Raw genomic sequence first — 23,856 nt, forward strand, 5'->3', positions numbered from 1 at the left:
TTTTTTCACTTTTTTGAGCGATTTTTAGAAAATTTTCCCAAAGAATTAGTAAAATTCAGCTCAAAGATTTCCAGCCATACTTCGGCTAATAATAAATAATAATAAAGAATTCACTGCGCATAAATTCATCGAATCAAGTTTCTTCCCGAGTAATTCGTGATGATACCTCGTCGGATGTTGATTGGAAGTGCCATTGGCACATGTCTTGGAATCGGATTTTTAATCAAGTAATTTCTTCATTACAAATTGTACTATAGCGAAAATATGTTAATTTTCCCATTGTTCATTTCAGGGATTATTTAGGCGGTAAGAAGTACACTTATCGAACAAACGCCGGCAAAAACAAAGTGATAATCATAACCGGTGCCAATACCGGTATAGGAAAAGGAACAGCCAAAGAACTAGCGTTCAGAAAAGCAAATTTAGTTCTCGCTTGCCGAGATTTACATAAATGTGAAAAAGTAATCGGAATAATCGACCTCTTGTCAATTCCTACTTGAACTTGAAACGCTTTCATTGATTTAATTTTTCAGTTGAGAGCTAAGCTGATATTCTCGAGCAAAAATCAAAATATCAGGTGTATTAAATGTGATCTATCTTCTCAAAAATCAATTAAGAAATTCGTCGATGAGTTTAATCAAAGTACGTAATGTTCGTTAATTGGCTGTAAAATTGCATCATTTTAAAATGCTTGTTTTGTTATTAGATTACCAAAAATTAGATGTACTCATTAACAATGCTGGTGTCTACGGTCTTCCTCGTAAAACAACCGTTGACGGTATAGAAATGCATTTCGGAGTGAATCATATTGGACACTTCCTCCTTACTAATTTGTTGTTACCCAAGTTGAAAGTACGTCTTCTTCTATGAACTAATTCCAGTGTTGATAACTTTTTGTGAAACAAATTTCATCAAACGATAAATATTTCAGGAATCAGCTCCGAGTCGAATAATAAACCTGACTAGTATAACGTACAAGAAAGGAAATATAGATAAGGAAGATTTGAATTTCACTAAAACGTACAACATCGACCAAGCTTACAATCAAAGCAAATTAGCTAACGTTCTATTCACCAAGGAACTCGCTAAACGTTTAGAAGGTGATGATTCGCACAATAGATTTTGATTTGCCTAAACGATCGTTTATTGATACTGTTTTTATTCAGGTACTGGAGTCACCGCTAATGCAGTTTATCCAGGAGTAGTTAATACAGATTTGATGAGGCATACTAGCTTTTACAATAGTTGGATTTCGGGTATAGCTCTCAAACCGATTTTATGGGCTATAACGAAAAACCTTAAACAAGGATCTCAACCTGTGCTTTATGCTGCTATTGCTCCGGAACTGGCTACAGAATCAGGATATCTTTTTTGGTTCGTTTTTTAAAATATTTTTATTGATTTTTCGAAGCTATTTTCGTTTAATTATAAATGATTTATCTTTTTGTTTCACAGCCATAACTTTGAGAAGAAAGAATTAGTTTTACCGAATGGAGTAGATGAAAGTACTGCCAAATGGTTGTGGGATGTGAGTATGAAGTGGACTAAAATGTTATGATGTGGTGTTCAGTGATGATTTTGTAGAATTTGTAATAAACTTGTGAACTAGTGTTATAGAGTTGTACGATAAATTCGTAAATCTGTCGATAGTATTTTCACCTTGATCTCCATTTTTTTCATGGTTAAATGTAGTACCCAATCAGGATAAGCACGTTATCGGTGGTGAATAGTGACGCTCTACAATCTACATTTTCTCAAACTCATTGCAGACTAAGTGATTATTTTTAATTTTGTTTCTGCTATGCACCGAGGATTGAGCGTTTAAGACCTTCAAATCGATTTCCTTTAAATTTGAATGAAAAATTCCAACTGGTAACACGAGTGAAGAAACGAAACACTTCTTTTGTCAGGTATTTTGACGAATATCATGAACAGCACACAAGTTCCTTGAAAATGAAGCGTATTGAAAAAAACAATGAAAAAGTTGATGATCGAGAACAAACACTAAAATAATCAGTCTTTAATCACAGTAACGTTATAGATAATTCAACATCATTATATTCCTCAAACATCAAACTACATCGTAAAAAGCAAGAATCCCTTGTGAGCGGAAACGTCATACCGAGGCTCTAACTTCTAATAAGCTGATAATAACTGGACTTGGAGGGCAGTGAAGGTACGTCCATAAGATGGCTCTTTGAATTTGTTATTTAATTCATTCCGTAACTGAAAATTATAATTTTCAATCAATATTTTTAAAAAGTTTTTTTCAAACAGTTGGTTCAAAAAAATATCACACCTCTTCAGGGCTCATCCAACGTTTATGATCAACGATGGAAACAATGATTCTCTGAGGATTTTTTTTCGGATTCGGTTTATCGAAGCAATCTTTATAAATTTCATGCGTATTGTACGTCTCGATATCTTCCATTGCATCAAAAATCTAAAACACATACGTATTTCACAAGTAATGATTGATATAGTTCTAGTTACTAGTAATATCTAATTGCTCTAAAACTAGTTACCTTCCGTACGTCGGTCTCGCTAGGACTATAACCATAACGATAACGATGGCACTTCATGAGAATGAAGTATTTACGCACACCTGTAACCCATAAACATCATTCAGTTTGAACGAAATAAGATTTTTGAGAAAACATTGAACGTATGGTAGTACTTACGTTCATGGTTTTCAGACGACGACGGTGCTAAAGTTAAACTGTCGAATATAATTTTTACGCATTTTTTTTCATGTTCGCGACGGACTTCTAAAAGTTTGAACAAAATATCCCATTCTTCGTCCGATTCTGGAGTTCGAGAGCGAATTTGTTTATGGCTATGTATTGTTGGAACTTTGAGGCACAATTCACAAATCATGTATGCGAAATCATAAATACCGACGTCTGATTTTTGTAGAACTTCACGTAGAGCTCTTGCGGATGGCGAAATGTTAAAATGTAACGCTATTATCCACTTACGGAAACGACTGAGATTTGCTAATTGTAAAATAGGTGGGAAAAAAATATTCTGAAGCTCCTCTTCGATTGATCTAAACCTACAAACGCTTTCATAAGCAATATGATATGCTTCTTTTGAGGCCTGGAAACAAATTTAGTAACACAGGAGGTCAACGTCTCGAAGTGATTATCCTTCATTAATGAAAAATAATATATTTACAAGATTAATCTGAGCTTCTACGAGAGCGTCATTTGAATGTTGATGATCAACTTGGCAAATGGCGAAATTTCGCAGAAGTGTCATTACATCGGGATGGGATGAAATGATATCTTTATAAGTGAACTTTAACTTTTTGAATGCGTTTTCGTATTCCTGAAATCAAAAACAAAAATAAGCTATTTCATGGATATACTCATAAACTATTGAAAATGCACGAGAAAAATCAGTGCATTACGTAATACAGAAAGCATGGAGGTTTCAAATGAGCAGCTGAGCTTTTACATCGTGCAATGTTTTCGAAAACCAAATTATTTGAATTTGACAAAGTAATGAAGAACGCTTTTACTGATGTAAATCACAACATGCGAGGAACTTGTCTTCGTCAGTTCCTGTTTCTTATGATTAACATCGAGTGTTTAAGAAATCAGTTCATGTTCATTTTAATGAAAAAAAAAATATATACATGCAAATTGAATGTTCATAAATTTACAAGTTGGTATACCTCGGTGCTCGGTGTAGTGAGGTTTTCAGGAACCAATTTGGTATATTTGTTGTTTAGAATGGAACTATGTACAAAGCGAAAGTTCATGTTCATGCCCAATGGGGAACATCTTTTGAGAAATGGATACCGAATCATGCTGAAATGCATAACATAGAAAATTTAGTCGCTAGGGTCACAAAAGAAATTAAAATTTGTAGAACTACTTACTGAATCAATGGCATTCTGAAAAACAATTTTGAAGTGAAAAAAATCAATGAATAACTAGTTTGAGTAACTTCAAAATTGCAAATTGCAATGAATTAAAAATTAAAAATTTCTTTAATCAAAACCGCGAAATCGTCATCTGATATTATCACACAAATTTCGTATATATTCGGAAGTAGTCGGAAGGTATTCCGAGGTTACCCGAACATTTCCGAACACACCTACTCTTTCCGGTTATAATTTTCATGGTTGATTAATATTTTGATTTTTTTGAATCGTCATAAATTGGAAATAAACGGATGAATTATTCTGAAAAATTAATATATGCTTCAAAAACACAATCTTTGAACAATGTTTTGAGATATTTCTGAAATCATCATTCATAATTTCAAAAAAAAAAAGGAATTGAAAATGAGATTACATTTTCGTTTCGATAAAAAATCGTGCATGCGTTATCAGTTGCTTGTCCACATTTTCTTGAACATATTGCTTTTTCTGAATAAGATGAACTAATTTTCAAGATATTTCAAACAGAATTCAAAGATTACGTTATTTTGAAGTATATATTAAAATTTCGAAACATTTTAATCCACTACGGATTGAAATTTTACGATTTTAAATTTTCAACGCTGATAACATACAGAAATCACACCCTTCATTCCTCGATGTCCTCGTTCTTTCAAAATGATGCCTGCGTGAAGCCAACAGAAAAACAAGTACACTCTTTTTGTTTCTTGTTTCGAGTCGAGTACGCGAATTTCCTCCGTTTCTTGGTTCGGATGTTCCAATCGAATGGGAAAAATGAAGAAATTCACCAACTGTAAGTTGGTCAGTTGTATAATTATGATATCCGATAACTGGTTTATGAAATTATCGTGAATTCTAGTGTAAGTGCAGTTATCGTGTGATTTTCAAATTAACTCTATTAAATTAGCTAGTTTTGTGTACAAATTGTTCGTGATATATGTGATCATTGAAACTTGGTAGAAGAGCGTTACTTTCAACTATTGTATGTGATTCCCTCCAAAAGTACGTGCACCGCGCCATTACTCTGCACAATGCCTTTGCTGAATAAGAAGCGTTTTCGGAGGAATCCAATACCTGAAGGATTGAAAGATACCGACAAAGTATTTTATTGCGAAGTTACAAACGAGATATTCGACAACTATCCGTAAGTTGATCCTTATGAATAATGAATTGCCATTACGTACGCACCGTAATCGTAATTACACCTTCATCTCATCTTTAGTTTCACTATTTATCTCATACCAACCCGTATCGATCGTATCTGAACACATTTTTGTATTATTTCGACGATTATCTCGTCATTTTCACAATTCTCATCTTCGATCGTATGGCTGATATCAACGTGACGATGAAGAACAACGGCATCCATATTTACTCCTACCACCCGTTCCGTTTCATCGTTACGTGTGTTCGCTCGGTCTTTACTACCGAGTTGAAAATATATTTAACCCGATTTATTCATCGTTGTAATTTTTTTTCGCAGGGATTTCGCCGAACGTATAATTTTATGCAATTCGTTAGTATGGTCCTGCGAGGAAACAGGTCGTTCAGGATTAACCTTTATGGAAGCGATGGAATCGGAAAAAAATGCTAAAAAATTGCTCAGCGATTTTCCTCTCGAAGTAAGACTTATTTGCCCATAATCGATCCATCTCCCCTTACACGTACCTTTCAAACGATTTATTCTCTACGTTGTTTTTTTTTTACAGCTGAGAAAACCCATTTTATTTTTGGTAACGTTGACCGCTAGATCAGCTTTGAACGATTTAACCGAAGACATATTTAATTACGTTAGAGACAGATACTTCGTCGGTGAAATCGTCGACGTTAATTTGATCGGTGATCACTGGTGAGTATTTGATTCGAAAAAGAGCTTGTTTTAGAGTACATAATTCTTACAATGATCCATGTTTTATTTTACGTAGGGTTGCCTGTCGTGTTTTACAAGTTAACTATCCCACTCAGAAAGAATTAGCTGAAATGAAAAACGGAGCAAAGTTAGTAGTGTTCGATGTTTTGTAATCTAGATTACATGTTACGTCACCGTAAGTAAGCTGGCTTTGATAACGTGAACGTTGTTTGAATCAAATTCCATAGTGAAACTCACAGATTAAGCGAAGCAACTTTCGAGGTCATTATTTGGGCAATATTTTAAACTTCGAACTTTGTTTACGAGCATTCTAAACCCAAAATCAAACGCTCGAGATGAACTCTTCGGTTACTGATAATTCTGAAATCAAGATGTATAATTGCATAATGATATTTCGTCACCTTCTACAGTTCACCCCTACATTCACCCTAAACAAATCTCGGTTACGTTATCACAGAAAGCTTATTCATTGGTCTAGACGATTCATTGTGTATTGCCAAACCAACTTAATCCAATGTTGTTGTTTATGTTTTTACCCAGATCACACGACAAATTCAAACCACCCGGTTGGATATTCCAATACAAAGTTGAATTAGTCGATAAATCAGACGACGATGGAATATTCCACGTAAACGGGGTGAAACTTCGCCGCAAAAAATCCACGTACACGAAAGAACGAAATCACTTATTCGTCAAACACTTCGTATTCAAAGTAGATGGTATCTGGAAATTAAAATCGAACGCGTACAAACGTTACGAAATAGGCAAAATCAAATTCGAAAATATATTCGCCGGTTCGCCGCCAAAATTCTCGACGAACGACTCTCCGAAAAAACAATCTAAGAAATCGTCGCAATCGACGCCGGTCAAATCACCGACCAAAAATGGTTCGGTAAACAAAGTAAAGAAACAAGAATCTATCGACAAATATCTCAAACCGAAGGTGGAAAAAGATCAAAAGTCGCCGGTCAAGAAACGTGACAATTCTGGCGTCAAGGCAGACAAATCTAGTAAAGTAAACGGTAAAAAATCCGTCGATAAAAGAAAAAGTACCGAAGAAATAATCGAACGAGAATTGCAAGAGAAACGTCGTAAGATGATGGAACATCAGCAGCAAATTATCGAACGTAAACAGCAAAAGCAGTTAGAGTTACAACGTAAAAAAGACGAGAAAAAGAAATTGGAAGATTTCATGAAAGAATGGAATAAAACGCGAGAGGATCTCGAACTAGAAGATCTGAAAGAACTTCCGGTTCCTGTACCGATCGAGTTAGATACACCGAACGAGCATTTCGGACAGATCGCTATGTTGTACGAATTTTTCCAAGTTTTCTCCGAACAATTGGCAGTCAAGACGTTTTTCCCAGCTGGTATTAGTTTAGAAATATTAGACCGAGCAGTATCTAAAAATGAAATCACCGGACCGTTGAACGATCTCCTGCAGCTTTTACTCTCGGCTGTATTTAAATTACAAGAAGACGAAGAAGATGAAATAGGTGAAGCGTACGAATCGACGGCGTTGACCGAGTACGAAAACTTAGACAGCGATAAAAAAGACCTAAGTATAGTGGCTACAAACTGGCCTCACGCTTTCCAAGGCGTACCTCTTAAGCAACTCACTTTAGACGCGACTACCGTCACCGAAGTGCTTCGATTACACTTGTTATCGTCCGGATGTCGTGTCAGTGAGGCTTGTACTCGTTGGCGAAATCAAGAAAAAGGCGGTTTCAGCAGTTGCGACGATCCAGCCGTCGCTTTCCGTACCGATCATCGTGAAATCATCGAAACATTGAGTGAAAAACACATAGCAGCGTTACCGGTCGGTGATAAAATACTCGTTTTAGAATGTCTAATCAATCAGCTATCTATGTTCGCGGTGATTCGCGACGTCGTACATGAAAACGTCGAAAGCAATCGTCTGAAAAAAGCAGAACTTCGAACGGCGCTGGCGGCTGAAATCCGACGCGAAAAAGATCTCGCTTTGCAAAAGAAGAAAAAACCTGCGGAGAAAACTGATCCTGCGGCTAAGCCCGAAGAAGACCCTGCTGCTGCTGCTGCAGCTCCACCACCGCCACCTCCTGCTGCTCCTGCCGCTCCTGAACTGAGTAAAGAAAAACTTGAGAAATTGGAGAAAGAAATCCGCGATAAGAAGGAGTCGCTTAAACGTCAATTGAACGAATTATACATGGAGAACATGAAAGTTCAGCTGGGTCCTTTGGGTTCAGATCGAGCTTACCGAAGGTTCTGGATTTTCCCCTCGATACCTGGTATATTTGTCGAAGACGACGAACAAATGTTACCTCCGTGTTTACCTCGAGGTACACCGTCCCCAAATCCCGCCCTGATGAAAGAAAAAGATACCATCTCGTACGTGAAAAAACTATTCCAAAAAGAGTATAATAAAGAAAATCTGGGCGTTATATCCGCCAGCAGTCCGAAGAAGACTAACGGAATTCGATACAGTTGCATCCTCAACGACGCATTCACCTCGAAAGACGAACCAGCCAGTAAATTGCCGCTGACTTGTTGGGGCGATAATGAAAATTGCCCCGTGCACAGCACTCAAGTAGCGCGTACTCGATGGTCGTATTATCGAACTGAAAACGACCTCGAACAATTATTAAATTCTTTGAATACTCGCGGTAAACGTGAATCCAAGCTCAAAGCAATGCTTACCCAGTATAAAGACATGTTGGTTCAGAATCTATCCCGACCTTTCGCCAGCCTCAACAAATCACTCAAATTGGAAGATTCAGCTGTCGCCGAATTCCGTAAATCTCAACGCGGTAATCCGATTTACGATAATACGATGTTAGATTTCCCGCAAGACTCTCAAGTCGAAGAAGTTTTGGAGAAATTCTTGAGAAACATCATTATCGATATCGAAGAGAAAAGCAACGCAGGCGGATTAGGATGTTTGAGAGTAAGCGTTGTTTTTATCCTCTTTCATCTGTTAATAATTTATGTACCACCAACTACACGATTTTTTTCTCCATCATTTTCAGGTAATCGATAGAAGTAAATGGATCGAAGCGATATCGAAGAACGGATACGAGAAGTCGTGTTACGAATTAATATACGGTCCAGTGACCAAGGTTATTCTCATCTACGTTCGATGTTTGCTTCGTTATGTCCAATCATGCCTAATCTGTTTCTTTATTCTGTCGTAGGTTGAAACTATTAACGAGAACGAAGATATTGGCGGTATTAGAATCGAAATTCCCAGACTCCCGATCAAAGGTACATACTTATTTCCGGCCAAGCATCCGTTTTGCTCTTTTGTAATGTATTTTAATCCGATATTTGACTATATTTCTTTATATTATTTACGCAGAGAAAAAGTATTCAAATATTGGACATTTCGATATCATGAACGAGTATGTCAAAGAAGTAAACCCTACAATAAAAGACCTCTCTGGCGCTATCTTACAACTTGGCCAATCGATAGAGTTACATTACATGAAACCTCCTCTAGGATACTTTGCAACCAGTAAGTTTCTTATTCGGTTCAAAACAACCGAAATTTTTCTATTCCGAATTTAAAATACGATTTTTTTCCTCTTCCACAGGTTCCGAAAAAACCAAAAGCATAGAAAATTTAGAAGTCATGGATATACAAAAAAGATGGGAAGTTTCGTTAATGTCGTCAACGAGTTACGCGCAGTTGTTCCTTCATTTATGTACATTAGGTACGTGGATTGTAGTATAGCTGTATGTGCTGCAGACAAACAAGAGTATCGTTTTACTCACGAATGTGATGTTTTCTATGTTCAGATAACAGTATTGCGTGGAATAAATCCGCCCTTAATGCAAATTGTCGTCTTTGTCGGCGCCGAGGGGATCCTGAGAATATGCTTCTTTGTGATATTTGTAATAAAGGACATCATATGTATTGCTTGAAACCTAAACTTACTGTGAGTTCTTGTTCTTTCGTACGTTTTACGTTCTCTTTTCGTTTTATCAGTTGGATTCGTTACAAATGTGTATTATTAATTTTACAGAAAGTTCCAAAAGGTAATTGGTATTGTCATTATTGCAAACCTCCTCAAAAAGAGCCAAAAGCCAAGAAGAAACACGTGTATTATGCCGGAGAATCAGACGACGAATTTTCCGATAAAAGAAGTCCCCTTGTGGCGTAAGTATAGTGTGCATGAATTATTTAGATTTTTGTTATGTTGTTATTGATCGCAATTTTTTTCGCTCCCACCTCCCTAGATTTTTTGTTTTCACGAAAATAAAAATTTCAACCGGACGAAACTGAATCGAAAGTGCACCGAAAAATATATTGACAGTCAAAATTTCGGGTTTGAAGCATTTTTTTCAATTTTTGGTGAATTTTTGACTGGGAAATAAATTTGAGTCAAAAATGAAAAAAAATCAAAATTTCACCAAATCGACTTGGAGAGCTGAAATTTGGTATGTAGCCTATTTTCGGTTTCCAGGATCGACTGGAAACGATTTCGAACCATTTTGAGCAGTTATGGAGCCTCCAGCGGATTTTTGAAAGTTGAAATTTTTTGAAAATTTTACCCAATAAAGTTGAAAAGCTGAAACTTACTGTATACCCTAATTTCAATATGGGGAGTCGATTGGAGGTGTTTTCAAGCCGTTCTGGAGCCTCCAGCTGTATTTCGAAAATTCCAGATTTGTAGAAAATTCCATGGAAATTTGTCCAAATCGACTTTGGCCCTTAATAACGTGATTGGTGCTTTTTAGTGACCTACTTGACCAATTAACCACGATTTTTGCGAAATTGATTCCAGCACTTTCGAAACCTTGTATTTCTCCTGCAACTTTACGACTAACAAGGGAACCTCTTGAGGTGTCACACTCCGATTTGAACGGGACCGCGATTTTTGGAAAGAGCATAGTCTAAAACCCGCAAAACCAAATTTTCAGCTGCCCAAGTTCATTTTTCGATTTTTGGCGAATTTTTGAAAATTCAAAATTGACTGTTTTTGGCGATTTATGCTTTTTTTTTTAAAGTACGAATTTGATCAGTAAAAATGGTCAAAATAAGTCCCGAAACTAATATTAGTTACGCAAATCCAAATTTTACCATTTCCAGCCATTCTGGAGCCTCCAGCGCGATTTTTCAATTTCTCCAGAATTTTGAATTTGTTCCAGAAGGCGTGAATATGAAGTTGGGCAGCTAAAAATCGAGTTGTGTATTATACTCGACCTACTTAACGAGTATATCTACATTTGAGCCGATTTTGGAAGTGACACCTCAAGAGTGGTTTTTTGACCAGCTTTTTTCAAAATTAAAAAATCCAAAAAATCAAAAGATAACCGTTTGTGAGGAAATTTTTGAAATTTGTGCGAATCGCGGTATTTCTTCAAGAACTAACCCCTCGGAGCGCAAATTCTACCATTTCCAGCCGTTTTGGAGCGAGATTGACACCTCAAAAAACCACTCATGAGATGTCACTCTCAAAATCGGCTCAAATGTGGATAAACTCGTTCAACTGGTCGAGTATAATACACAACTCGATTTTTAGCTGCCCAACTTTATATTCACGCCTTCTGGAGCAAATTCAAAATTCTGGAGAAATTGAAAAATCGCGCTGGAGGCTCCAGAATGGCTGGAAATGGTCAAATTTGGATTTGGGTAATTAATTATTAGTTTTGGGACTTATTTTGACCATTTTTATTGATCAAGTACGTACTTTTCAAAAAAAAAACATAAATCGCCGAAAACAGTCAATTTTGAATTTTCAAAAATTCGCCAAAAATCTAAAAATGAACTTGGGCAGCTGAAAATTTGGTTTGGGGGGGGGGGTTTAGACCATGCTATTTCCAATAATCGCGATCCCGTTCAAATCGGAGTGGGACACCTGCAAGAGGTTCCCTTGTAAGTAAAAATTTCAAAAATTCACTGTACTCATGCCGTTTGATGAAAAAAGCTAAAATTTAGTTTAGGTACTTCTTTAGATGTGCCCAGCCGACAGTAGATAGCTTCAGGTGGTTTTGAAGCCTCTAAGTTTTTTAAAATGAAATTTCAGCTTTTCAAAAAATGTCATGAAAATCTGTCTAGATGAACTTTTGCGCATAAAAACACGTTCAGTGGAAGTTTGGTTCACTGGAGCATCCTTAAATTCGCTCGAGAGGCTGAAATTTGGCATGTACATCCTGAGGGCGCATCTTCTACTTCTCTACCCCTCCCCCACTTCTCATAGCATCGATTTTTCTGTCGATTATGTCACTAATTGAATTATGTTTTTTTATTTCGCAGAGAAAAAATGGAAGTATCAAGTAAAGGCAAATGTAAAACATGCGGCGACAAAGGCATGACAATTGGTTGCTCCAAGTGCTTGAAAAGATACCACTTGGCTTGCTTAGTTCCACCTCTACGTAAACCGCCAACGGTGACGTGGTCCTGCAATTCGTGTCGACATATATCCGCTAGAAGAGGTAATTTTCAACCTTGTTCGATAGTAAAAAAAAAAAAAGAAAACGTGTTTGCACCTTGTATGTATATTGCGCAGTATGTTTCAATAGATCTTTGAGATTTCGATTGCGAATAACTTGTCCATTTTGTTTGTACTTTTCTTTCTTTTTTTTGTGGAAAAAATCACGTGATCGTGATTCAAGTTCCTTTGAGAATTAGGTATGCTTTGAACCTTCAACAGTTTCATGAACCATTGAAAGTTTTCGCAATCGAGGAAGATTTTATAGACACATATTGCATAGATAATACAGATTAGCACACCTCTTAACCATTTTGACGCATAGAATGTTGATCAGTCTAACGCACTTTACAAAAACATACCACCAAAAAAACGAACACTTTCCATCCCTATTTAAGCACAATGTTTTTATTCCTATCCTTATTCGCACTGGTACCAACGTGTGAACCATTTGTGTTTATTGTATTTTAATTAGACGAAAATATAAATTGTACTGAATCGGAGCCGTCGAGCGGCGAGCCTCTAAGGGCGAGCAGGCGGAAAACATCGAAAGCGGCTAATGAAAAAATATATCGATTTGTCAAACAGCTTCGAAGGCCGAATTCTTCGGACGATGATGGTCTGTGTTGAGAAATTTATCTTCGCAAGCTTACACGCTTCTGTTCGTTTCCATTTCTTTTTTTTTTGGTTCCTCTTTTTTTTTTTTTAAATTTGATTTCGTTTTTTTAATTTTACTAATACGCATGATCGCTTCTTTTTTTCTTCACTTATCTACTCGTTCGCTTTGCTCTTTTTTTCCTTATATTGTGTTGATTTGTTTTGGTGTCTAAATATTTAATAATTTAATAATATATGTTGCGGAAATCTTCAACGAATTAATTTCAGTTTTTTATTTTTACTTCAGACGAAGCTGCGATGGGTGTAGAAACGGTAGTTGTTAATGGACGCCGTCGCAGGACGAGAAATTCGGCCGAATTTAATTACTCGAATCAGCTTCCTTTGGATAACGCCTCGTTACAAGAATTACTCAATAAGGTTATGCATCACGAAGCTGCATGGCCGTTCCTCAGACCTGTATCACGTTACGAGGTGAGTTCTATTTTCGATACACAGTCGAACTCGAACATCTCTTCGTTGAAAAAATATTGCTAATATTTGTCGTGTATTTTTTTTTTCTTTTTTAAAGGCTGCCGACTATTTTGAAATAGTCAAGAGACCTATGGATTTCGCAACGATCAAACATAAATTAAACATGCTACAATATCACACCAATAGTCAAGTTATCAGCGACTCGATGTTAGTATTTAGTAATTGCTTTTTGTACAACAAAGAAACATCGGATGTATATCAGTAAGTTAACTTTACTATCGTTAGATTATTGAACAGAATAATATTCGAGAGTCGAATTTTAATCGTGTTATATTTTTTTTTTCGAAATCAGAGCCGGAGTTCGACTAATGACGTATTTGAAGAAACTCTGCAAAGAGATGAATTTCCGTAAAGAGATGAAAGAAGCGGAAATTCAAGTCAAACGTCTAGGACCCGAAGATCCAGATGACGACGATAGTAACTCCGATCAAGATGCTAGTGGCTTGGAAGATGAAGTGGAAGAAGAAGAAGTAATAGTTACGTTAGAAGAAGCCGAACAAGAAGAAAGGGACGATATCGATAATAGTTCCGATAGCGACGGCGAAGAGTACAACCCGAAGAAGAAAATCCGTTTGGATAAATAAAAGCATTGAACTGAGAATACTTTTTCGTCGCGTTTGGTTCCTTTCCTCTTTTGTTCAGGTTTGCATTTTGTGAGAAATTTTGTTATCGAGTACTTGATTATTAATAAAATACTGCGAGAACGTGTGTGAATTATGTAAGTCATGTATATTCCCAATTTCCCCGTGTTTATATTTAATTTTTTATTATAATTTATTATACTAGATCATTGACTGTATTTTAATTTGATAAATTATATTCACATTTTACGTGTAAGTTTTAATTAAGTGTTTGTACATTAGTGTTTTTTTTTTTTTTTTAATTACGCAGCGGAATTTTTCAATTTAAAAACCGTCTTCTGCTGTTGGCAGAAGATATTTTTGGTTTCTAAAACCTTACCTATTATGATTTTGGTGAAATTTTCTGCCCAAAACATCTTTGGAAGTTACTTAAGAAGAAGAATGATGATGAAAAGTTACTTAATTTTACCTCTGGAAAGGCGATTTATTTTTTTTTTATTCTCGTGACTTGTTGGAATATAAATATTATAAATTAGTTCTTGTTCTTACGCTTGCGTTTTCGTTCGATTTTCAAGCATATGGTTTTTTCTAAATTACGTAATAAAAACCTATTTAGTAACGAGTTGATTTTTTTTCTTTTGTTGATTTAAAGTTGTATTTTTAGATGAATATGATTGTTTCAACGTTCACGTAATATAAAGTGACATTTTTATGAATAATTTTAAACGAATTTTAAATCTCAACGTTTCGTCGTATTTGTAAAATTTTGGAAATTGTGCATCACAGTGGAAAAAAAACAATGTTTTTACCAGTTTAATTAATTTTGTAATGTTGGCGAAATTAATTCGAAATAAAGATTATTGAATAATAGCGGTTGATTAATTATTTCAGTGAGAGAATTACTTGACCGGAGTCTGGTTTGACAGCTAGCTGGTGGATGGAGTGAGCTGAAATGAATGTGAATTAATAAATTACGAATAACACCGAGCAATTAAATCCATTGTTTTTGAAAGCACCCCCGCACGAATTTAAAAACAAACACTCGGAATAAAAACATAGGACTGTATTATGTTGAAAATAACATAGGAATAAAAGCTACGACAGCTTTAAAATTGACTAAAATAAATTAAACTATCATATCAGTACCGATTCACCTCAAATATCACTTCACGTAATTGAAGATAATCTTTTCCATAGTGGACATTTATTTTTCCACGTTTTTCGCGAACATCCTTTATATTTATCTTGAAAATTTCTTCAGTAACGAATATATGCAAAGGCGATTCCGTCATATATCTGCACCTATCAAACGTCACTGCGTTATCTTTAAATATATGGATGAAATGGGACAAATTCTCATACAGAATCATTATAACATCTGCTAAATTCTGAATGATTCTAGGATCAGAAGTGCATAACGGTTTTACACATCCTTTTTGTAAAACCTTCTTATATTTATCTATCCATTGTTTAGCTTCTTCCAACGATGTCAAAATGTCCACCCATCGACTTCTTGCTGAAATGGTCGGATCGTCAAAAGTTTCTACGGTTCTGCCAATTCGCAACCAATACCGCAATTCCATCTTTTCAAAATGGTGTCGAATGGTTAAAGTCATCACAACGTCTTCGTGCTTTTCCTATTTATTAACATAAAATCCATGATTTTATACTAACGAATGATTTTTTTTTAAATGTAGGGTGTGAAATAGTATACTTACAGTCATTTTCTTCAATTTTGTTTCAGTATCATTGGAAGAATCAATAGCGATCTCTGACATTGCAATCCTCAATTGTAGTTTTTCAATATAACAAATCGGGTCATTGCAAGTCCTTTTACTATTACCTTCAGCCGTTAAGACAATGGAAGGATTTTTTTCTGATAACTCACAAGTGGAGTATTTTCTACTGCTTTTGATACCCTGTTTAAAAAAATAACAAGCGTAAAAACTATGTTTTAGGTCCATATTTCAAAAATGAATGTAGGTAGGTATCTATATACCTTTTCCATTTTAGTATCTTTCGTTGGTTCAGCCAACACGCATGTCTTTTCGTTGAACCCTGGAGAATCCATTAATTTGTCAATCAACATTACTAAACAATTGGCTGCAGTTGAAATTACTTTATAGTTCATGTCTTCTACACTACACTGAAACATTATTTGAAGTATACAATACACATCGGACTCGTTGAAAAAAATATAATAATAAAACAGTTGACTATTTTCAAACACGTACTTTCTTTAAAGCGTTGATTAGATTTTCATAATTGCCACTTGCTAGCTTATGGGCATTTGTTAAAAGTTGTTCCAATGCATTCAATGTTTCCTTTCGTTCTTGCCATTCTTTAGCCACGATTTTTTTGTAAAAGTGTTTCGGAAGTTGAGATAAAATATCAACTGCCTGACCGAATGCTGGAGTAGAAGTAGAATCGATAGCTTCTGCTTCTAAAGCGTCGTGATAAATATCTTCGTCATCGTTTTGGGCAAATTTTGATTGTGTAGTTTGCTGAGACCGAAGGTAGCGTTGAACGGTGGGTTTTTCTGATTTGACTTTGTTAAAATCAGCGTCCAATTCCTGTAGCTGAAACAGATGAAGTTTTCAAGTTGAGTAGGTAGTAGGTAGAGGTAAGAGGTACACGTCATATTGATATAGATACTCTTGAAAACAAAATTTTATCGAAAAAATTGAAGATTGAAGTGATGAAGTACGAGGAGAACAATACAATCACCAACCCAGTACTGATCTGCTGCTCATAATTTCATTCATATAGCACGTTGTTCGTTCGCAGCAGAAGGGTTTCTGTATGCTATATACTTAAGTATATCAAATTTAATTATTTTTAACGATTATTTTCTAAAATAACACAAAAAAGCGTACTTACAGAATGTCTGTTAACATTACTCATGGTTAAGTAAGGATTAAGCACGGTTGAGAAAATTTTGGCCCGTAACATTATATTATCCTGAAACATAGGTCAATGTGGCATCACTCCATCATTATCATTACAACACAACGGAATAATAGATGATTCTTTTTTTAAAAGATAGGTACCTATTACCTACCTTTATTTGTGTTCGGGCTGAGCCAGGTGCACTGATAAGAAATGACTTCTAATTACCTACAGGTAACGAAAAGTTCTGCTTTTCGCAAAAAATTCACGTTCTATTAGTCATGTAAAAAATCAATGTATTAGTAAAAATTTCTGACAAATTTCACTAGTTTTCTAAAAATTCTCCAAAAACTCTTTTTTTTTTAAACTGTTGTTCAAAATTCTAGATTTTTTGCCAGAAATTGCTAAAAAGCGTTTTCATTTGCTAAAATATTGTCAAAATCTTGTATTTTGTCTTTTGCCATAAATTCTCAAAAAATTTACCGATAATTTTTTTGAGAATATTCCAAAAAGCCTCGCAGTTTTCCAAGAATTGTCCAAGTCTCGCTTTTTCATGGTGGAAGTTGCAAAAAAATATTTATCCTACTAGTAGAATAAAACACTACTTTATTCACTCTCGCTAGTCGCTCGAGTGATCAAATGCGCGTTTTCTTCACATGTTTGGATAAAATATGTTATTCAACTAGTCAAATAAAGTGATTTTCGGCGATTTTTAATTACTTCCCTCGCTTTGCTCGGGAAATAAACCTCATAAATCGTCAAAAATCACTTTATTTTACTAGTAGGATAAAATACCATTTACGAGTGTTTTTTGGCTTCAATTACCTAACAAATGGGCCTGCTAAATTGTCATAGTTTTCCACTCCTGCTTTTTTACAAAAATTCTCCCTTTTTAGCTCAATTGCTAAAAATTATTTATTTTCCAAGAACCGCTCACATGTCTCGACTTTTCCCCCCAGAAATTACCAAAAAGTATCACTTTTTTGCTAATGAATTCAACTTTTATAATTAATAATCAGACTGTTTTTTTTAGTAATTTTTCTCTGCATCAAAGTAGGTATTTTTTTCGTGTTTAGTCACTTTTTTGGATATTTTGAATTAGTTGAAAAACGTCAATTGGACGAGACTTACGAAAATTAAAGAAAATGCTGAAATTCTGTTGCTATGTCTTGACGATTTAGATGTCGCATGATTTAAATTTGTTGTTGATTCGAAATAAGATGAATAAATTGTTTGAACGCTCAGGTACAAATTGACATCTTCTGTATCGATATTTTAAAACAAATTTTAAATCTCAACAGTCGTATTTGTAAAAATGTTTAAAATGTGCATCAGAGTGTTTTTATCTGTCCAATTAATTTTGTAACCGGGTTCTTAAAAACTTAATCCAAAATAAACGTCATTGATAACCGGTTGATTTATTTACGAAAGAATTAACAGCGATCGAATTACATAATGCAATATATTATTATTGGTAACGAAATAAAGTAAATCAAAAACAATGGAATGAAAGCGAGCTAAATTACAAGTACCTTAAAATGATAAAATTCGATACACTTAATGAATAATAATATAATGACAAGTTCTTCCAACGAATATCAAAAAGGTAAACGGTTTAGTAATAAATTTGAATAATATACATTTTTTTTGTTTAAATAATTCGAAATACATAATAAACTTGACGATACATTGAAACAAAAACAAATACAAGATGAAATTGAATGATAATCCGATCGATACGGTAAATTACAATCTACAATGATATCAGCTACTGGAGTATTCGTTATTGACCCTAGAAGACGTAGAAAATAAATTGTAATTTTCAAATGAGCAAATCAACGTATAAGATGTAGAAAGTAGCAACTCACCCATGCTGCGTCCATCAATATAAGAGTGTTATTAGTAAGTTTCGGTCCAATCAGAGGGTTCATTTGAGCCATATAACAGCATAACCAACTGAAACGATTACAATTGATCGTAATAACTAGGTACAATGTGAGTTTTCTAAACCAAATTATCGAGCGAATAAAATTCAACTTACAACAGCCAACACGTTGCTCCAGTCAACATCAATATCAATTGGAAAATTCTGAGGACAGATACAAAGATGAAGGAATAAGATATCAGACCAAATATAAATTAGACATAGTTGATTAATATGTACGTACCCTCTGTTCGGTCCTTTAGGCGTGTAAAACGGTAAAACTATTCCGACGACGCCCCAAAAAGCAGAAACCAACACAACTGGCCAAAATGCAGCACCCATTTCAAGTATCCAAGATGAATGTACTAAAGTGAAGTATACGATAAGTAGAACGTTCGGATGTGAATTGAACTAAAGACGATGTAACATTATAGTGTAAGGACTGAAAAATTCACCCCTGATGCTCGAATATAATAAATTTAACCAAAATAATTACCAATTTTCACTTTTATCGCTTCAAAAATGGGAGTGGGATGGGCTGATGGGTGAAAAATGATAAGGGTGTTTGGGTTTGGCATTGGGGCGGTTCACCATCTATTGTGTACTTTATTTGAGTTTACCTGAAATGCTGACCTAAAATGTGTATAAAAGTGTACTAATATACCGGTTACGGTTACTGTTATTCGTGATTTCGATACTGCCTGAAGAAATTTTTACTTTTTTATGCAAAAAAAAGTCAATACAATTTTGTTATCATTTTTTTTCAAACACAACATTACAAAGTGAAGTTGAAAATTTCGAAATTCTCCAATTTTTTAACGAATTCCTCGATGAATTAATATTGATTGCTTTGAAAGTATTATTTTCTTATTCTATTCTAAGCAGAGATGTTGACTCACGAGATTCTCAAGCCGTACGTATGTTGCATCGTGAAAGAGGCCGGATTCCATACAGCGGATCACATCGCTGTGGAAACGCTTACAGAAATGTTTCAAAGCTGTAAGTTATTTCTATCGATCTAGTTTCATCGCCTATATGAAAATTGCTCTTAGATATTCATAATCATACCTTTTTGTTTTCAAGTAATCACCGAAATTGGCAAAACGAGCCGAATGTTCACCGAAGCTGCGGGTAGAGTTGAGCCCCTTCCAGCAGACATAACGCTAGCATTGATCGACATGGGTTTATCGTTAAACGGTATGGAACAGTATGCGTTTCGAAATAATCGCCATTCGATGCCACCTCCTGCTCAATCAACGCAAGTGAAACAGTTACAAATGCTAGCAGCCGGTTCAAAACAACATTTACCTCATTACATCCCTAATCACTTGCCTCAGTTTCCGGATCCTCACGCGTATACACGCACTCCTGTTGGTATTTTTCTCATCATTTACCAATTGCTGGTATACGGGTACTAATTTCTTGACTGTTAACAGACTCATAAAAAACCAGTTACCGAATACGAAGCTATTAGAGAAAAAGCAGCCAGCCAAAAGAGAGATTTGGAAAGAGCTTTGAATAAATTTAAAACCAAAACTAACGATACCGAAAGCTTATTTTTCAACGTTGAAAATGATGTGTTTCCTTGTAAGTGAATTTCTTATTCGAAGCGAACACTTTTTACTCTTGGTCTTGGTCTTGACCGTATTATTTTCTATTATATTTTCAGTAATTGCTACTAAATTGCAATCTCGTACGTATTTAACTGCCTTATTACCTCGAGATCAAGTTTACGATGAAGAAGAAGATTTAATCCTTCCTCCTGCAGCCAAAAAACCGAAAAACGATAAAGAATTACTCGATATGGAAGATGACGATGAAGAGAATAATTCCAAATCAGAGGTTGAAACGATCGATAATCCGTATTTGCGACCAGTAAAAATGTGCCCTAGATGGAATAGTCAAGGAAAGAAATGATTTTTTTTTAAAAATGTAAATATTTTACGTCTGTGTTCATATATCTAGGTGTTTTTCACTTCCGGGGAAGTTTTGTTTAATTTTTGTTTTTTTAAAATTCGAATTAAATACTTTTATAGTGAAAGAAAATCGGGTAGTTGCGTAAGAAATTATTTATTAGTACAAAATCTTGATCGTTCGAATATGTTTATTCACCAATTATTTCTATTTATAATAACCAAGTTTTCAGTTTGACTGAAAAAAAATAATTTTAAGTGTGTTAGTAAGATACAGTTAAGCGAATCTTCGTGAGATGAGATGAGCCTACTTACTGAAAACCTTGACTACGTCGAGAACTTTTAGCTTTGAAAGTTGTAAAATCTGCTAATGAGCTAGGATGTATTTTATCTATGACGGAATTTTGAGTGCTAATTTTACGAGTGAACATAGCCATACGAGGATTATGCTTGTATTTGTAGAACAGTACTCGAATGCTAGAGTAATACAGGCTCAGCCGATACCCACGAATGTGACGATGAAAACACCACCTGTAAATTTTTTCTGATTACATCAGCCCTAGCATTTCAAAATTCAATTCGATGGATAAATAGATACCTATATTATGAATGCTGATTCCATCGGACTGATTATCTTGTTTTTCGCATTCTTTACGAGCTGGATTTAAATTCCACCATTTCTCTTTTAGCTTTTCAAGCTTTCTCTTATTAAGTAATAATAAAATCCTGCGCAAAAAAAATGACTTGATCATACTGCATGGAATTATTAAGTAGGCGAATGAGATATTTAAACGTACGCATTGTTGAATTGATCCTTTAAAGGAGATCCTTGTTGAACTGCAATGGCATAAGGTTTACGAGAAAATTCATCTCCAACCATTTGCAGATCACAGTTGATCATAACCTGATACCTTATGTCGGTCGCTGATTGTATCAGAATTGGCTGATTCGATCAGATATACTCTTGCGAGGAGATATTTTTTTAAGAAATACGAATTAAAGTTGATACACGAATTTTTAGTCTGCTCAAAAGTCGATCAGTACCTACCTAGCACATCTACGGGGTGCCCAGAAATATCGAGCACCCCTAAGAAAGTTTTTCATTAAAAATATAGGTTGGCAACGTGAAATGGATGCATATGGTTGGTGGAATGTTATCTTTCAAGTCCAACAACCAATCATGTGCTATCATTATTATCATTCACTGTGACCAACCAAAGTATTTTAGTAGAAAACTTTCTTAGGGGTGCTCAATATTTCTGGGCACCCTGTACCTAGTACCTACCAAGCTTCGAGTAGTTTCGAGTTCGACCGATAGGTACATATTCAAAACAGAGGGTAATGGCAAAATAATTTTTCTTCTACATATTTTCTCACATTCTGTCTGAAATGAATGCAGTTCATGTTTTTGTGATCAATTGTGGATTTAAATCAGTTATAAGATGAATGCTGGGAGCTCTTCGTCGAAATCACTAGTTCCACCGCAAAAGGCGATTAATGTAAGTACTGTATTTTGAAAAATGTAATTTGCTGTTGACTTAATATAGCATATATCTACATAAGAATCGGGTTTTCAGGCGCTTAGTTGCGATTCGCCTACTGAAAAACAATTGATCAATGGTCTGACTGATCTCTTTGTGTATATTGGAAAGTGCGAAACTCATTACAGGGATAAATTACAGTTAAGGAAAGATCTTGAGGAGAAATCCGCCGAAGTCATAAAGTTGAAAATTTTAAACGTATAATTGTTTTAATGATTTACCTAAAAACAGTATAACTGTTTCATTATTCACTTAGAGTTGCATGTGGTTTGTTCTTAGGCTCAGTTGCAAACGAAGGTGTTGGGCTATGAACTATATTTAGGAGTACCCGTTGGAATAGAGTCCCAAGAGGTTGATTGTTTTCTAAATTGGTTGAAAAATACAGAAAACTTATCACGATGCCAGCGATGGCTGGTAGCGGTCAGCTTTAAATTGACAGCCAAAGCCGCAGTTATTAGGGAATATTTAGACACAAAATCTGTTGCTCCGACAACTTTTACTCAAGAATTGGACCACCTATATTCAGGTTTCAGTCGCGTTATTCACTTGAAGCGTCCGTACCCACCGGCTGAATCAGATGAGGAGAGTTGGAAAGAAATTTTTGACAACTTACAGATGTATAGCATTACCACGCAAGATACCTTCAAAGCAATAGTTTTACATTTTGATGTACCTAATGCATGTGGTAAGTAATTTATGATTAAAGATTTACTTACCTACTGTAGGTAATGTTGTATTCTAAAGTAATTTTGGAATGCTTTTACAGCTGTGAATTTTCCTGACATTATCAAGAACGATGAAGACGCCAAAGCAAATGGCGGATATTTACTCATAAAAAACCTCAACAGGAACGTAGATCTGAATAGCGTAAGTGTAACATCTCGATCGTTGTATGTGAACTTATCTATGCCTATACATGTACTTATATTTTTTCTGTCTTTAGGTCGTCGAGTATTTTGAAAACAATAAGGTTATCGTTTACGATTCATTAAATTTATTAGATTCTAAAACCCAAAAGAACGACGGAACGTTCCTGCTCAGAGTTGGAGATTTGAAAGTTGCGAGGCAATTAGCACATAAACTACCGGAGGATATGAAGGATGCACATTTCTTAATAGTTACTGAAGCGCATGGCTTCAACGAGATATAGAAGGTAAGTCAAAGAATTGTAAACCTATTAATACCTATCTAATACCTACGAATAAGTTGAACTTAATTTTATTTGAATGAAGTTAATCAAATTTTCAATAATTAAATCAATCTATATGTTCTATTATATTTTCAGTAATTGCTACTAAATTTCAATCTCATACGTATTTAACTGCCTTATTACCTCGAGATCGAGTTTACGATGAAGAAGAAGATTTAATCCTTCATCCTGCAGCCAAAAAAACGAAAAACGATAAAGAATTACTCGATATGGAAGACGACGATGAAGACAATAATTCCAAATCAGAGATTGAAACAATCGATAATCCGTATTGCGATCAGTAAAAATGTGCCCTAGATGGAATAATCAAGGGAAGAAATGAATTTTGTTTTAAAATGTAAATATTTTACATCTGTGTTCATATAGGTATCTAGGTGTTTTTCCACTTCCGGGGAAGTTTTGTTTAATTTTTGTTCTTTAATTCGAATTAAATACTTTTATAGTGAAAGAAAATCGGGT

General features: G+C 35.1%; 8 protein-coding genes across 13 annotated transcripts; 4 read left to right on the forward strand and 4 right to left on the reverse strand.

Annotated features, from left to right (window-relative positions):
• The first annotated feature begins 7 nt into the window (after positions 1 to 7).
• On the forward strand, positions 8 to 1,614 carry LOC135845985 (retinol dehydrogenase 13-like). Its single transcript, XM_065364899.1, has 7 exons — positions 8 to 227; positions 293 to 461; positions 534 to 642; positions 707 to 852; positions 932 to 1,100; positions 1,167 to 1,374; positions 1,456 to 1,614. The coding sequence occupies exons 1-7, from the start codon at positions 160 to 162 to the stop codon at positions 1,556 to 1,558; spliced, it is 972 nt and encodes a 323-aa protein (XP_065220971.1). The 5' UTR covers positions 8 to 159; the 3' UTR covers positions 1,559 to 1,614.
• Positions 1,615 to 1,988: 374 nt separating this feature from the next.
• On the reverse strand, positions 1,989 to 4,040 carry LOC135845984 (uncharacterized). Its single transcript, XM_065364898.1, has 7 exons — positions 3,887 to 4,040; positions 3,680 to 3,815; positions 3,178 to 3,330; positions 2,682 to 3,099; positions 2,526 to 2,605; positions 2,300 to 2,443; positions 1,989 to 2,226 (listed from the first exon to the last, which is right to left on the reverse strand). Exons 1-7 carry the CDS (start codon positions 3,898 to 3,900, stop codon positions 2,137 to 2,139), a joined length of 1,035 nt encoding a protein of 344 aa, XP_065220970.1. The 5' UTR covers positions 3,901 to 4,040; the 3' UTR covers positions 1,989 to 2,136.
• Positions 4,041 to 4,599: 559 nt separating this feature from the next.
• LOC135845973 (bromodomain adjacent to zinc finger domain protein 1A-like) lies at positions 4,600 to 14,176 on the forward strand. 2 transcript variants are annotated; one of them, XM_065364882.1, is made up of 16 exons: positions 4,600 to 5,054; positions 5,394 to 5,532; positions 5,620 to 5,759; positions 5,836 to 5,907; positions 6,321 to 8,703; positions 8,786 to 8,875; positions 8,951 to 9,020; positions 9,115 to 9,270; positions 9,350 to 9,469; positions 9,555 to 9,694; positions 9,782 to 9,915; positions 12,016 to 12,194; positions 12,666 to 12,809; positions 13,095 to 13,279; positions 13,377 to 13,540; positions 13,632 to 14,176. In XM_065364882.1, the coding sequence occupies exons 1-16, from the start codon at positions 4,942 to 4,944 to the stop codon at positions 13,921 to 13,923; spliced, it is 4,521 nt and encodes a 1,506-aa protein (XP_065220954.1). In that variant the 5' UTR covers positions 4,600 to 4,941; the 3' UTR covers positions 13,924 to 14,176. The 2 variants fall into 2 exon arrangements, with proteins under 2 accessions (XP_065220954.1, XP_065220955.1); XM_065364883.1 differs by lacking the exon at positions 12,666 to 12,809.
• Positions 14,177 to 14,968: 792 nt separating this feature from the next.
• On the reverse strand, positions 14,969 to 17,102 carry LOC135845982 (uncharacterized). 2 transcript variants are annotated; one of them, XM_065364895.1, is made up of 6 exons: positions 16,982 to 17,102; positions 16,801 to 16,881; positions 16,155 to 16,499; positions 15,920 to 16,066; positions 15,639 to 15,839; positions 14,969 to 15,557 (listed from the first exon to the last, which is right to left on the reverse strand). In XM_065364895.1, exons 2-6 carry the CDS (start codon positions 16,870 to 16,872, stop codon positions 15,060 to 15,062), a joined length of 1,263 nt encoding a protein of 420 aa, XP_065220967.1. In that variant the 5' UTR covers positions 16,873 to 16,881; positions 16,982 to 17,102; the 3' UTR covers positions 14,969 to 15,059. The 2 variants fall into 2 exon arrangements, with proteins under 2 accessions (XP_065220967.1, XP_065220966.1); XM_065364894.1 differs by lacking the exon at positions 16,982 to 17,102 and having other exon boundaries at positions 16,801 to 16,960.
• A 1,150-nt stretch (positions 17,103 to 18,252) lies between these two features.
• LOC135845989 (V-type proton ATPase subunit e-like) lies at positions 18,253 to 19,363 on the reverse strand. Of its 3 annotated transcripts, none has more exons than XM_065364906.1 (5): positions 19,230 to 19,363; positions 18,978 to 19,144; positions 18,851 to 18,898; positions 18,678 to 18,765; positions 18,253 to 18,601 (listed from the first exon to the last, which is right to left on the reverse strand). In XM_065364906.1, the coding sequence occupies exons 2-5, from the start codon at positions 19,073 to 19,075 to the stop codon at positions 18,593 to 18,595; spliced, it is 243 nt and encodes an 80-aa protein (XP_065220978.1). In that variant the 5' UTR covers positions 19,076 to 19,144; positions 19,230 to 19,363; the 3' UTR covers positions 18,253 to 18,592. The 3 variants fall into 3 exon arrangements, with proteins under 3 accessions (XP_065220978.1, XP_065220976.1, XP_065220977.1); XM_065364904.1 differs by having other exon boundaries at positions 18,978 to 19,098; positions 19,230 to 19,355; XM_065364905.1 differs by having other exon boundaries at positions 18,978 to 19,292.
• A 126-nt stretch (positions 19,364 to 19,489) lies between these two features.
• Positions 19,490 to 20,779, forward strand: Taf8 (TBP-associated factor 8). The gene is made up of 4 exons (XM_065364902.1): positions 19,490 to 19,732; positions 19,817 to 20,103; positions 20,170 to 20,320; positions 20,403 to 20,779. The coding sequence occupies exons 1-4, from the start codon at positions 19,621 to 19,623 to the stop codon at positions 20,648 to 20,650; spliced, it is 798 nt and encodes a 265-aa protein (XP_065220974.1). The 5' UTR covers positions 19,490 to 19,620; the 3' UTR covers positions 20,651 to 20,779.
• Positions 20,780 to 20,787: 8 nt separating this feature from the next.
• LOC135845990 (ionotropic receptor 25a-like) lies at positions 20,788 to 21,701 on the reverse strand. The gene is made up of 3 exons (XM_065364907.1): positions 21,444 to 21,701; positions 21,245 to 21,372; positions 20,788 to 21,177 (listed from the first exon to the last, which is right to left on the reverse strand). Exons 1-3 carry the CDS (start codon positions 21,545 to 21,547, stop codon positions 21,140 to 21,142), a joined length of 270 nt encoding a protein of 89 aa, XP_065220979.1. The 5' UTR covers positions 21,548 to 21,701; the 3' UTR covers positions 20,788 to 21,139.
• On the forward strand, positions 21,701 to 23,850 carry LOC135845987 (uncharacterized). Of its 2 annotated transcripts, XM_065364900.1 has the most exons (6): positions 21,701 to 22,145; positions 22,224 to 22,385; positions 22,467 to 22,872; positions 22,954 to 23,054; positions 23,131 to 23,340; positions 23,473 to 23,850. In XM_065364900.1, exons 1-5 carry the CDS (start codon positions 22,089 to 22,091, stop codon positions 23,335 to 23,337), a joined length of 933 nt encoding a protein of 310 aa, XP_065220972.1. In that variant the 5' UTR covers positions 21,701 to 22,088; the 3' UTR covers positions 23,338 to 23,340; positions 23,473 to 23,850. The 2 variants fall into 2 exon arrangements, with proteins under 2 accessions (XP_065220972.1, XP_065220973.1); XM_065364901.1 differs by lacking the exon at positions 22,224 to 22,385.
• Positions 23,851 to 23,856: the final 6 nt, after the last annotated feature.

The sequence above is a fragment of the Planococcus citri genome, chromosome 4 (genome assembly GCF_950023065.1).
Source record: "Planococcus citri chromosome 4, ihPlaCitr1.1, whole genome shotgun sequence".
In the NCBI taxonomy this organism is placed as follows: domain Eukaryota; kingdom Metazoa; phylum Arthropoda; class Insecta; order Hemiptera; family Pseudococcidae; genus Planococcus; species Planococcus citri.